Raw genomic sequence first — 13,749 nt, forward strand, 5'->3', positions numbered from 1 at the left:
GCATGTTGACTTCACCTTATCTATAAAGGAAAATATAATAACTTCAACCAAGAATTACGCTGGTAGATGAGCACCACTTTTTAATTCTACATAATCTTTGATGTTTCACGAAATTGTTTTTATTTTTTAGGAATGATTAATAGTGTAGTTTGATAAAAATAAACAATTTTTAAAAGTCAGTAAGAAAATTTTAAATATTTTAATAATATACCTAATCATGCCGTTAAGTTTTACCTCTGTTAATTACTCTGAACAAGTTTTTTATCATCATAATGAAAATTTTATACTACATCAAAGGTATCATATCAAATATACAAGAAGTAAATAATGTTATGAAAAATGTACATTTAAAAAAAAACCACCATATAAATAGTGGTTACATTAAATTTAATTAATTACATATGTTGTTCATGAGAATTTCTCTATTATAGTTGTTAAATCATCAGGAGTAAAATTACTTAAATGCCCATCACCACGGGATGATTATTTATTTATTTATTGGGTCCAATAAGAAATAACAAGAGTTCATGAAATGATTATTTTAAATACAAAATCAATTGGCTCTCATCTCTATTACAATAAGAGAATAATTAAATTGAAAAAATATATAGAATATAAATATTAAATCTAAAACACAACAATTAATTAATTAATAAAATTTTCCCTAATATTTTTACTACAAATACCAAATTACAATTAAAAAAATAACAAAAATATAATAATTTACCATCTGATTTCTCATTCATCAATCATAATCTATTTCCATATGATTCTCCTCCCCAAATTCTCATCTCAAGTTGCGCTTGCTTTAAATTCTTTTCTCTTTGCTCCCCGCAACCCCCCCCCCCCGGGGCAGCGAAGAGAATTAATTTTTTTTAAAAAAGCACCATCTTTAACCATTAATTTCTCTTCAGGCCCGACCTTGTTTCTCTTTAAAACTTTCCGAGAAAATATGTTATTGTGATCACTCAAGAATGTTAACAAGCAGGTATTGGTTGGCTTTTTACGCAAACTCATGTTTTGTTTTGTATAGTTATCCGTAGCTTGTAACGGGTAATTTTTATTTTTTTAAATTTCCTTTTTTTTGGTTTACCAATAAATTTGATGAATCTAAAGATTCTCGGCAAAGGAATCTTTTATGGGTAGTTTAATGTTTGGTGAACAAATTTGATTGTAATATAATTAATAGTGAAAAGAAAAATAATGAAATTTATTGTATTAGTTTTTTTTTTTGGGGTTAAAAGCATATCAATAGATCGTGTAATTGGAAGCAAGTTTAAGCTAGGAGAAACATCAAGAGCAGATCGTTTGGTGAGCTTTATTTAGGCGCATATATATATTTTTTGGTTCTTTAAAAGCATTGTTGTGTTAAAAAGTTTTAAGCCTTTAATTCTATTTGTAACTTGTAAGTACGTTTCTTATGTCGGTTTATTTGCTATAGGGGTTAATGTGCAAACTAGAGAGGAAGTTACTGTGAAGCTGTTGTGTGAAACTTTTATTGTCTTATTGTTGATTTTGTTAATTATAAAAATTATGGGGAAGTTTGATTCCTTTTTGGATGGTAACTATTCATGTACTGGATGTTATGAATATTGTTTTTAGCGGATTTTGGTTTAAAGGGAAAATGGGTAAAATCTCATCAAAACAATAGATTTGTTTTAGGGTGTTTAGGGTACCTCATTGGGTCATGGTGTATAGACTAGTTTGGGCTTACAAAGGAGTTGAATAAGAGGAAGATTGAGATGGCAGTAACAAGGGGTCTAGATCAGAGTAGGATCATTTGAAGGAATGACTTTAAATCTGCAAAACAAGGAAATAAGGTTAGAGGTGGAGTCGGCGGTGGCCAACGACCACACTCCAACGCTCAAATCAGCTACTCGTGCTTTTTAAGAGATGAGAGCCAGCAAGCTCCCTAAAAAAAGGTGGCTGAAGGTTAAAGAATACCTCAACCCCCTGGTTTTGTGTGTGTGTTCGTGACGAGTATTAGAGTGTGTGTGTGGAGAGAGAGAGCTTATAAGAGAGATATAAGTTTTTTTGGCCTTTATATAATACAGCTTGGTTACCTTGTCACGTGGTAAATTTTTAGTGGCAACTTTACTGTCCTCTCTGAACTTTTCACGTCCCATTACCATTATGGTGGTTTTTGAGCTGCTAGAAACATGCTTGGAGGGCAAAGAAGCGGTTTTTTGGCAGGTGGTCCAAGATTCCTTTTGCAGAGACTGTCTGTACAGTGACGAGTGTGGCAATTGAGGACCACTATCCTTTGTAGGCCGCTTCTGATTTTTTGCTAATATTACAACCAGCTGTAGATGGTCAAAAACCTCATGATCTGCCATTTGCGTCGAATCAAATAAGGCTAACAAATAATGATAAAGGCTGTTACTAGCCTGCCCTTTTGCTGGGTATGACGTTAAGTAGATCATCATGATTGGGATAAGTCAGGTACCCCAGTTCACTATGGAATAAGGCAATCTTTGGATATTGTATTACGTCACAATAAATAATGCTCAACGACATACATGGCGAACATATTCTTATAGTATTTGAAGCTACTCATCCATATTGAAAAATCAAAAGGCAAATAAAAGAACACACATCATCAAATTTTGTAAAGAAAATGCATTCATAGAAAGCGGAGATATGGATTATTTCATGACACTATTTTGTTATCCTAAGGAGAATATGGGGGATCCTAGGATCACTTGTTGTTATCACTTAGGGAATTGAAAAGTGTAACTGACTAGTTTGGGAACTCTGGGTACCCCACATGGTCGACCACATATTTTGAACACATAAATATGAAAGAAAACAAACAAAATAAAAAAGCAGGTAGAGTGTTATCACTTTAGTAGTAGTACAACTTTTCTCTGTCAAAGTTAATGATGATTACTGCCGCACCACTTCCATGTGAATTGGGAAAGCTATCAATACTAATTCTCCAAAGTTGTTCTTCTTCTCCTATTGGTTTGGTCTTGCTCAGGTATTCTGGGATTCCTTCGCTCGCAATACTTCAGGCTATGCTTCATGTTAGGGTACTTGTGCATGGGTTTGGGTTGGTGGAGTAGGTCGCTATTATGAATCTAGTGGAAGATCTTTTCTGGAGAATAACTCAAATCATGATAAGATTCATGCCAAGGTTGTTCTAGTGGTTCTCTTAGCTCTAATTGAGATGGTCTGATAAAGGTAGTAAGCCTTGTACCCTATCTTAGGGTACCTCATCCTTCTTAGGTTTCTCCCTGTTTTTCATGACCTCTACTTTGTCTTTTTGCCATTTCAGGTGGCACTTCTCATCCATCTCGATTTGCTGCAAGGCTCGAGAATAGGCTTCCTCATATGAGAGAGGGCGATGCTTTTGAAAGGAACACCATAACTTTTCCAACCGCATGTTCTTTTCAAAGTAGGTCAGCGTGTGGTGGTGACCAAACATGCCAGTTCTCAAGACTTCTTGGTGGAAGCGGGCCACATAATCAGCTAGAGGCTCAGATTCCCCTTGCTTGATGAAAGGAAGCTTGGATGTCGCATGATTGTGGGAAACAACGTACCCAAATTCATGAATGAATTCCGTGAGGAGCTGGTCTAGGAAAGATACACTGCCTGCCTTCAAAGATCTGAACCATAATTTGGCGAGTCCAGTGAATGTATAAGGAAAAATTCGACACATAACTTTGTTGTCGACGCCCTTGATAAGCATATGATTGCGATATAGCTTGGCGTGCTCCATTAGATCCGAGGTACCAGAGTACTAGGGTACCTGAGGCATGACAAACGTATCTGGGAGAACTGCTGTCCGAATCTCCATAGTGAATAGTAAATTATACTCTACGGGCGTCAGAGTACTAGCGATATTTTTCTTTTTAGAAAGTAGCTTTACTTGAGCTTCTGGTGTTCTATTTTTTTTAAGGAGCACCTTAAGATACTGCCCTCATTTAAGAAGCTCGTTTGGTGTTCAGCTTATGGCGAAGATCCTCATAAGTTTGCATGTTGCATTTGGTACCCCGACTACTGCGCGAATAGCTAGAGGCCATGTAGGGCTCCTCCTTACGGGATGAGGGTCGTGATTTGAGATAGTTACCCGACGAATCCGGCCTTTGTTCATCACCTTTGGTACTTCAGGATATGGGACTATTTGCTTTTCAACCTGTGTTGGTGGGGCATCTTGAGTGTTGGGAGGGAGTGTTGGCTCGTGTATTTTGGAGCCCATGGCCTAAAGAATTATGTGAGCAAGTTGTTCAAAGCGTTGTCAGGAAACGAGCTCTTCATTTGAACGAATGCTGGTAGATTGTTTGATGGACTTGCCCTTGTTGGGTTGAGCTGCTCTTCTTGCTAGATTACCGACCTCCTCACTGCTGTCATCTCTCACCCTTGTAAAACTGTCATTATGGCGTCAGATGGTACGTCGAGTGCCATGATTTACAAGTACACACCACGATCAGTTTAGTAACCGTTGTGTAGGTTTTTTGTGCGCTCCCCACCCAAACAACACCAATTGTTTTTAGTGGATTTTGGTTTAAAGGGAAATGGATAAATTTTCACCAAAATAATAGATTTGTTTTAAGGGGTTTAGGGTACCTCATTGGGTCATGGTGTATAGGCTAGTTTGGGCTTACAAATGGGCTAAAGAAGTAGAGGATTGAGGTAGCAGTAGTAAGGGGTCTAGATCAGAGTAGGATCTCTTGAAGGAACGCATTTAAATCTGCAAAACAAGAAAATGACGTTAGAGGTGGAGCCGGCGGTGGCCGACGACTACACTTCGACACTCAAGTCAGCTACTTGAGTTTTTTAAGTGATGAGAGCTTGCAAGCTCTTTAAAAAAAGGTGGCTGAAGATTGAAGAAGACCTCAGCCCTCTAGTTTTTTGTGTGTTTGTGACGAGTATTAGAGTGTGTGTGTGAGAGCTTATAAGAGAGATAGAACCGTTTTTTGCCTTTATATGGTACAACCTAGGCACCTTGCCACATAGCATATTTTTAGTGGAGATTTTACTGTCCTCTTTGAAATTTTCACGTTCCTTTACCATTATGGCGGTTTTTAAGCCGATAGGAGCATGCTTGGAGGGTAAGGAGGTGATTTTTTGGCGGGCGTTGTCATTTAGTGCACATGGCATGCACTACAGGTGTCCAAGGTTCCTTTTGCAGAGACTGTCTATACAGTGACGAGTGTGGCAACTGAGGACCACTATCCTTTGTAGGTTGCTTCTAATTTTTTGCTGATTTACAACCAGCTGTCTCTTTTTTTTTTTTCTGACAGAATATATTTGATTTGATTTCATCAAATCAAATATTCCCTTTTAGGTGATTGAGACAGCACGTGTGATGGCCATTTTTTTAAAATATTTTCTTTGATTTCTTAATTCTGCCATGGCGTACCCCGCGTATCAGTTTATCTAGATAATATACCCGGTATAAGTCAGATACCTTATAAGGGCAACTTTCAATCACCAAAACCTTCTCGTTGACATGTGGCACTTCATTTTCAATATTCTATTTATTCCCCAAAGAAGTGTTTTTAAATCAATGTTGGGTAGTTTTTGCTTTTGTTAGTTTCAGTCATGGAGTGAATATCAAGATGTGGTATGAAGGTTAAGTTGTTATCTATAAGAGGATAAAAAATGCTGCGAATTCTTTTGTCTTAGGTATACCAAGTGAAAAGGACTAATGGATTCTTGCATTCCCATTCTTTTACAATAAATGTCAAACTGCTAGAGCTGATACTTTGCTGAACTTACCAGATAATGAAGTTTGTTTATTAATGATGCCCATCATAGAGTTTTGAGTTTTTTTCTGAGTAGTTAGTCTTTTAGTACAACGGCAACGAAAAAAAGGAAAAAAAAAAAGAAAAAGAGAGGTTACTTTTAAGGTTTCACATGATTTTGCAATGAATTGGGCTTAAGTTGCTGAGGGTTATTTGAGGTGTTATCAAAGGATGCATTTTGCATACTGTATTGTATTTTGTTATATTTAATTATTTTAATGCAGGTGTATTGTATTATATTGTATTGCATTAGCACTGTATTATAACAATATTATACGATATTTGGTGCTACACTATAACTGTATTAATTTTTTATTAATTTAAATTATATATTATAAAATAATATTTATTAGTACTTAGAAAAATACTAAATATAGAAGTCTTAAATTTTAGAAATTTAACACTCTTTTTAGTGTAAGTGTTAAAAAAAAATCATAATTCTTCATAAAGATAAAAACTTGTGGCCTTAAATTTTTGGAAGCATAGCATTTATTTTTCAGTATTTTATAAATATAATAATCTATGAAATAAAGATTGAAACAAATAATTTAATCAAATGATCTCTAAATAATATAACAACATTAATAAATAGTTAAAACCTACAAGTTTAAAAGTCATTTTAGGATAATAGAATAAAAGTTTGTACATATTACAAGATAATTGCAAAATAATAAAGTGATTTAATCACTAACAAAATGAATTGTGCTAAATAATTTAAGTAAGAGTATTATAGTATATGTAATAATATTTTATATCATTATTTATATTATTATAATTTTAAATTAATATTATTCAAATTTAAATATTTATTATTCATTATATTAAATTATTTAAAAATCATTAATTGTTATTAATATAATTAAATAATGTAATATTATATTATATTATTGTATATTATTTAAGCATTTATTATTAATGATATTAACTTTTAAATATTAACAATTTTATATATTAATTATTATAATACAATTAAATAATAAGTTATTTATTATATTTTTAATATAATAAAAATTAAAATATAATATAATATTATTGAATAATAAATTATAAATTTATTAATTTATATTAACAATAATAATGTAAAAATAAAAAAATGAAAATTAATATTATATAATATTATTTTAAATTAAAAAATTATATTTTATTTATAATTATTATAAAGTTAAAAAAAAAGACCAACTAACTAATGCGGCCACAGCTGCGCTAATCGGATTTAGCTAATGCAGTAAGGGTATGTTTGGCAGGTGGTATTGCATTGTATTATCTTGTGGGCCCAGCATTAGTTAAAATATACCTGTGTTTGGTGATCAAATGGATTGCATTGAGCAGCATTAAAATGCAGCTTTTGCTGCATTATCAAAACTCGCGCCCCCCTCATGATTAGGCTGTATTACTGATTTTTGTGTTTTAAAAGTCAGTAGCTTCCCCTTTTTTTAACTTTATAATAATAGTAATAAATAAATAAAATTTTAATTTAATATAATATTATACAATATTAATTTTTATTTTTACATTATAATTTATTAATAAATTTATAATTAAATATAATTAATAATAAATACTTAAATAGTATATAAAAATATAATATAGCATTACATTAATTAATTAAGTTACAATAATTAATATAAAATATTAATACAATTTAAATATATTAATATAATATAATATTTAATTTAAATTAATAAAAAAATTATTATAGTACAGTGTAGTACCAAACATTGTACAGTATTATTATAATACAATATTAATATAATATAATATAATATAATATAATACATCAATATTAAAATAATACAATACAATATAATACAATACGTATACCAAATGCACCCTAAGTGGCGGCATTATAGTGCATTAGCCAAATATGGGGTTGCCTGAGGGTAATGAGGGGTGTCAAACACCTCCAAACGAGTAATGGATGGAACTACAACCCTTACTGCATGCTATTTTCCAATAATCATTTGTATTAAGGAACCAAAGATGTTTGCTGAAATCTGTATTCTAGTATGCTGTCAAAAGTGCTCCTAAAAGTTTCCTTTGACTTTTGCATGTTTAATCAAGTATTTCTTTCACCTTTTTTGCGTAAATCTACTTGTTTTTGTTTATGATATTTTTTCAAATTTTGAATTATGTGCCAACCTTCATTTGTCCTTTTCATTCAGGAATCTGTGAAGACCAAGCATCCTGAGGGGATCTCTGTTTAACCTCCACCCAGATCAGGTCTTGTTGCATTGCTTCGGGGGCCTTGATTTGTAACAGTCTGTCAATGCCCTTGTGTTGAGGTGACATACTTTGACGGTATCTACAACTTTGAACGTACTGTGAAACAGATTTTGCCAATTGTGTAACTAACATTTAAGTGAAGTTTCCTTTACCGCCAACACAACCACCTCAAACCAAAACACCATGCTCAATAACCAAAACTTGATCAATCAAACAAATGACATCCACCAAAACCCTAATAAACTTACTCAAAAACCCTGTCTCCATCAAAACCAAATCCCAAGCAAAACAACTCCATGCCCAAATCTTCAAAACTCTAGAACCCAACTCTCGCTTTCTCATCTCCAGACTCCTCTTTATCTACAACAACTTTAACCTCGTACACGACTCTCTCTGTCTCTTGGACACTCTGAAAACTCCGGCCCCACCTGTTACCTGGAAATCTATCATCAGATGCTGCACTCAAAATGGCCTTTTAGTTGAGTCCTTGACATGTTTCGTACGGATGATAGGTTCCGGTGTATACCCAGATCACAATGTGTTCCCTTCTGTGTTAAAATCTTGTACTCTGTTAGTGGACTTCAGGTTCGGTGAATCTGTCCATGCCTGCATTATCAGACTTGGTGTGGATCTTGATTTGTATACTAATAATGCTCTTATGAATATGTACGCCCAGTCTCAAAATATGGATATGCATATATATGATAGATTTCAAGGTTTTGGATTTAATGGTGGGAGGGAAGCATCTGTGCATGAAGTGCTTGACAAAATTCCTGAACGAAATGGAAATGTTGAATTAAGTAGTGGGTTAGCTGGATGTAGTGAGTTTATTGATAAGGCAAATAGTTTTACAGATAAATTTGAGAAACGGGTTGTGAGTGCTGGTCATGATGCAGATTTAGATGCAGCAAGTGATCCGCTACTTAGTAGTAGTAGAGGTAGGCAAGTTGATATTCATTCTGATGGAAGAGTCAATGAATTAAAGCCTTTGCGATCAGATAGTGTGAGGAAGGTGTTTGAAATGATGCCAGTAAGCGATCTTGTTTCATGGAATACTGTGATTGTGGGACTTGCGCGAAATGGCTTGTATGAAGAAGCTTTGAATATAGTTAGACAAATGGGGAATGTTAACTTAAAGCCTGATTCATTCACCTTGTCCAGTGTCCTTCCTATATTTGCTGACTATGTTGATGTTATTAAGGGAAAGGAGATACATGGGTATGCTATTAGGCATGGATTAGATGCAAATGTGTGCATTGGAAGTAGCTTGATCAACATGTATGCAAAGTGCGCGCGAGTGGAAGATTCACATCGGCTATTTTGTCTCTTACCTGTAAAAGATGCAATTTCATGGAACTCGATTATTGCAGGGTGTGTGCAGAATGGCCTGTTTGATGAAGGACTAAAATTCTTTAGGCAGATGTTAATTGCTAAAATTAAACCAAGGCATGTTTCTTTCTCTAGTATCATGCCAGCTTGTGCTCATTTGACAACACTGCATCTGGGGAAGCAACTCCACGGGTGCATAATCAGAAATGGATTTGATGATAACATGTTCATAGCCAGCTCACTTTTGGACATGTACGCCAAATGTGGTAACATTAGGTTGGCAAGATGTATTTTTGATAAAATGGATCTCCATGACATAGTGTCTTGGACGGCTGTTATCATGGGCAATGCTTTGCATGGAAATGCCCATGATGCTATTTCATTGTTTGAGCAGATGGAAAAGGATGGTGTGAAACCGAATTCTGTGGCTTTTGTGGCTGTATTAACTGCTTGTAGTCATGCTGGTTTGATAGATAAAGCTTGGAGTTATTTCAACAGTATGACCAAGGATTACGGCATTGCTCCAAGCTTTGAACACTATGCTGCTGTGGCAGACCTTCTTGGTCGTGCAGGAAAGTTGGAGGAAGCATATGAATTCATATCTAACATGCATGCTGGACCTACTGAAAATGTCTGGTTGACATTGTTGTCTGCTTGTAGAGTCCACAAGAATGTCGAGTTGGCTGGAAAGGTTGCTGAGAAGATATTTATGATTGATCCCAATAACATGGGAGCTTATGTTATCCTGTCCAATACATATGCAGCTGCTCGGAGATGGAAAGATGCAGCAAGTTTAAGAGTCTTTATGAGAAACAAGGGCATGAAAAAGACACCAGCTTGCAGCTGGATTGAAGTAAAAAACAAGGCATATGCTTTTGTGGCTGGAGATAAATCCCATCCTTTCTATCACAGAATAAATGAGGCTCTGAAAGAACTCTTGGAGCGGATGGAACAAGAAGGGTATGTTCCTGATACTAAAGAAGTACTTCATGATGTTGAAGAGGAACAAAAGAAAAACTTACTATATTACCATAGTGAGAGACTCGCCATAGTTTTTGGAATTATCTGCACGCCTGATGGGACAACGATTCGAATAATAAAGAACCTTCGAGTCTGTGGGGACTGCCACACAGCAATAAAGTTTATATCAAAGATTGTTCAGAGAGAGATAATTGTTAGGGACAATAGCCGGTTTCACCATTTCGAGGATGGGAAGTGTTCATGTGGAGATTATTGGTGATAGAGTCCATATGGTCTGCAGAGAGCTGCTACCTGATAGAACAAGGTATATGATCTGCAAAAAACACGGTATATGCTTTCGTGGCTGGACCTGTTGCTTTTCAGAGTAGGTGACATGCTCACTAAATATACATTTTTACATACATTTAGAGTCTAATATAAATTTCGTCTACATCTGAATGTTCGACTGATTGTTTGTCAGCATTTATGGAGAAGTTAGTGCTTTGTAAACTGCAAATGAAAGATTTTGATTTGTCGCTGATATAGTGGATTCTGGAGGTTACATGTTTATTTTGTTGTTTGCTGTTTTATCCTTTGCTACAGATGCTTTCTTCCAAGGATATAAATTTTGTGGGTCATACATACAAGACGTTTGAAATTGTAAATGAGCATCACTTACCTGGAATTGGTAAGCTGCTGCTTGTCTTTTAATTTACATGTACATCCATTGCTAGTTTTTATTTTTTTAATTTACAACTCTCAGAATGCTTTTTTTTTTTTTGTTTCCCCATTCCCATTTCGCACATTGTGTATGGAATCTGAGTCAGAAAAGTGATGAAATCTAATGACATTGCAGTAACACATCGCATTTTCATTTTAGGCTCAGTTCTACTGATTTCAGTTCAGTGTTTGTATTGGTTGGGATACCATAACATAGATTGTGGGGATATGAGGACAATAACTAGCGTGGCTTAAACTGGAAATGTTTTGTGAATTTCAAGTCTGCATCAAGTATTCCCTTGTGTCTGAAATTTTTTCACTTCCATGTGAAAGATAAATATTTAGTTTAAATTATATAATAATGAATTAGGAACAATAACTAGGTTTTGTCCCACACTTGGTCGGCGGATCTTATCAATTTCGAACATCAGTTGCATATCTCTGCTGTGGTCTTCATATTTGTAAAGATTGCAATTCAGACTTTAGAGGTGTAATCTTTGCAATTTTCAAGATTGATTATATAAGCTTTAATGTGACTGTTCTTTGGTATTCCATGCACAGCTGAATGGAAGAAGAAAAGCACAAAACTGAAGAAAAGCACAGCTGACTTCTTTCCACCAGTGCTTTCATTGGTTGTTGTAAGCGTCTACTTAAATGTTTATGATCAACAACCTACCCTTCACTTGCTGACACTGACCTTAAAGTACTCATATACTAAATGTATGAGATATTACAAAGTAGGAAACCAGTTTATTACAAATTAGCATTTTTCCAGGGTGTATTTCTTTTTCTCATATTAATTTGATTATGTGTGTTACAGAAGATGAGTCTGCTACAGTCAATCAACCTGTTCGTGGGTGGAGCTTTCTAAACCTTTTGCCTCCCCTAATAGAAGTTCCCGAGGAGGAGGGTATATCCTCCCAATGAGCTACACTGTTATTCTAATGATGAGCAAATAATATATACATATTTTACCCTTAATTATATAATTGTTAGTTATTTTTATTTGTTATTTTTAATTAATTGAATTATTTTATTGAATAGGGAATTAATTAGAGATTATGGATAAAAAGGCATGAAGAAACTCAATTTAGGAAGCAATGGAGATGAAATTGAGAATCAATTGAAGGATAAGAAATTAAAAGAATTAATTTATTGAGATTTAATTCAAGAAGAGAAGAGATGCTCACTTGGGAAGCAATTGCCGTTAATTTTAGCATGCGCATGGCATTAAAAAAGGAATTCTAATGCAATTCTAAGTAGAGATGCATCACTTGGGAAGCAATCACCGTTAATTTTAGCATGTGCATGACATTAAAAAAGGAATCCTAATGCAATTCTAAGTGGTGGGCACGTGTGAGAGCAAAACAAATTAAAAGGTCAAGCCTTTCGGCTTTAGAATTGAAAAGGTCAGTGGCCCATTTTGAAGACTATAAAAGTTGATTTGGCTTTTGAGAGGGCTGCTGCTAGAGGAGAAAAAAGAGAGCAACGTTAGGAATTCGGCAGAGAAGAAAACCGGCAGCAGCACTTCAATAATTTCCATGGATGGTTTTATTTATTTTGTTGTTCCCAATTCAAGTATGTTTAGCTAATTCTCTTATACTGAGATTAAATATGAAACCCTATTTAATTAAATAATTATCTTTTAATTAATTCCCTATATATGTTCTTTAATGTTTATGGTTCTTGTTTCACATGATTAGTTGGATGTTATTAAATCTTTTTATCAATTCTGTCATGCATTATTGATTGTTAGTATTAATATTTGACTAAATCTATACAAATCTATAAAGTTTATATATGATTATTTTTTATCTGTGTCTTTCATTAAATTGTTTACATAGAGTTATTAGAAAAACTTTAACTGTTTGTTATTTAATATATTTACATGAGATATTTAAATATCATACTATTAAGCATAAAAAGAACATACACAAGATTAATTTTATTTGGGCTTAATTGTTATATTCATGAGATGACAAAGATTAATTTCGAGTTGTTACTCTAAAATTGGAGATTAATTAATAATTAGATAATTACTAGTTGAATTGTGGTGAATTCTAAAATCTTGGTAATTTTTGTCTTATTAAATTCTCCTTTGTTTTAATTATTTTTTTAGTTTAATTAGTTTAATTTTCCTTAAAATTCAAACTGCTCAACTAAATTAGAATTAATATTAATTTTAGATTTAAATTAGACTTTTTAATTTGTAACAATCTCTGTGGGTTCAACCTCATTACCACTATTCTATTTTTATATTCGTGCGCTTGCGAGTACATTAAAATTTTTCACAACAAGTTTTTGGCGCCGTTGCCGGGAAATGTGCCAGAAAGTCAGTTTAATCTAAATTGATTTGATTCTTCCACTAGTTATAATTTACGTTGTCTTTTATTTTTTTAATTAAAAAAATACAAAAAAAATTTTATTGTTTGGTTGTTTAATTTTTTTTATTTTAAATTTTATTTATTTTTATTATTGTTGTTTTATTTTTCTTTCTTTGTCTAGTTAGTTTATGAGTGTTTTGGAACGTGATCAACAAATCGTTTGGTCAAAAAAGAGTCTAAAATTGATAGTAGTCAAGCTAGTTCTTCTCAAGTGATGGATGACACAAATATAATATTGCAAGTACTTCCACCAGTGCAAGCAAAGAAAACCCTTAGATAATATTTTTCACCACTTGTAGTCTACCAACCATCTTGTATTGTGTTGCCACAAACCACAACAATACACTTTGAACTCAAGTCCTCTGTCATTCAGCTTTTACCAT

At 33.7% G+C, this 13,749-nt stretch overlaps 1 protein-coding gene across 12 annotated transcripts; it reads left to right on the plus strand.

Moving 5' to 3' along the window:
* The first annotated feature begins 856 nt into the window (after positions 1-856).
* On the plus strand, positions 857-12,627 carry LOC102615668 (putative pentatricopeptide repeat-containing protein At3g23330). Of its 12 annotated transcripts, none has more exons than XM_052443859.1 (6): positions 7,654-7,810; positions 7,913-10,587; positions 10,866-10,950; positions 11,544-11,719; positions 11,803-11,892; positions 12,027-12,627. In XM_052443859.1, exon 2 carries the CDS (start codon positions 8,191-8,193, stop codon positions 10,540-10,542), a length of 2,352 nt encoding a protein of 783 aa, XP_052299819.1. In that variant the 5' UTR covers positions 7,654-7,810; positions 7,913-8,190; the 3' UTR covers positions 10,543-10,587; positions 10,866-10,950; positions 11,544-11,719; positions 11,803-11,892; positions 12,027-12,627. The 12 variants fall into 12 exon arrangements, with proteins under 12 accessions (XP_052299817.1, XP_052299819.1, XP_052299823.1 ...); XM_052443863.1 differs by having other exon boundaries at positions 11,544-11,620; XM_052443857.1 differs by lacking the exons at positions 7,654-7,810; positions 12,027-12,627 and adding an exon at positions 857-988 and having other exon boundaries at positions 11,544-11,620; positions 11,803-11,987.
* Positions 12,628-13,749: the final 1,122 nt, after the last annotated feature.

Source organism: Citrus sinensis, chromosome 6 (genome assembly GCF_022201045.2).
Source record: "Citrus sinensis cultivar Valencia sweet orange chromosome 6, DVS_A1.0, whole genome shotgun sequence".
NCBI classification, from domain to species: Eukaryota; Viridiplantae; Streptophyta; class Magnoliopsida; order Sapindales; family Rutaceae; genus Citrus; species Citrus sinensis.

Bases quoted from the DNA above. Each gene is read 5' to 3' on its own strand.
- LOC102615668 (XM_052443857.1), top strand. From the start codon at position 8,191: ATGACATCCACCAAAACCCTAATAAACTTACTCAAAAACCCTGTCTCC.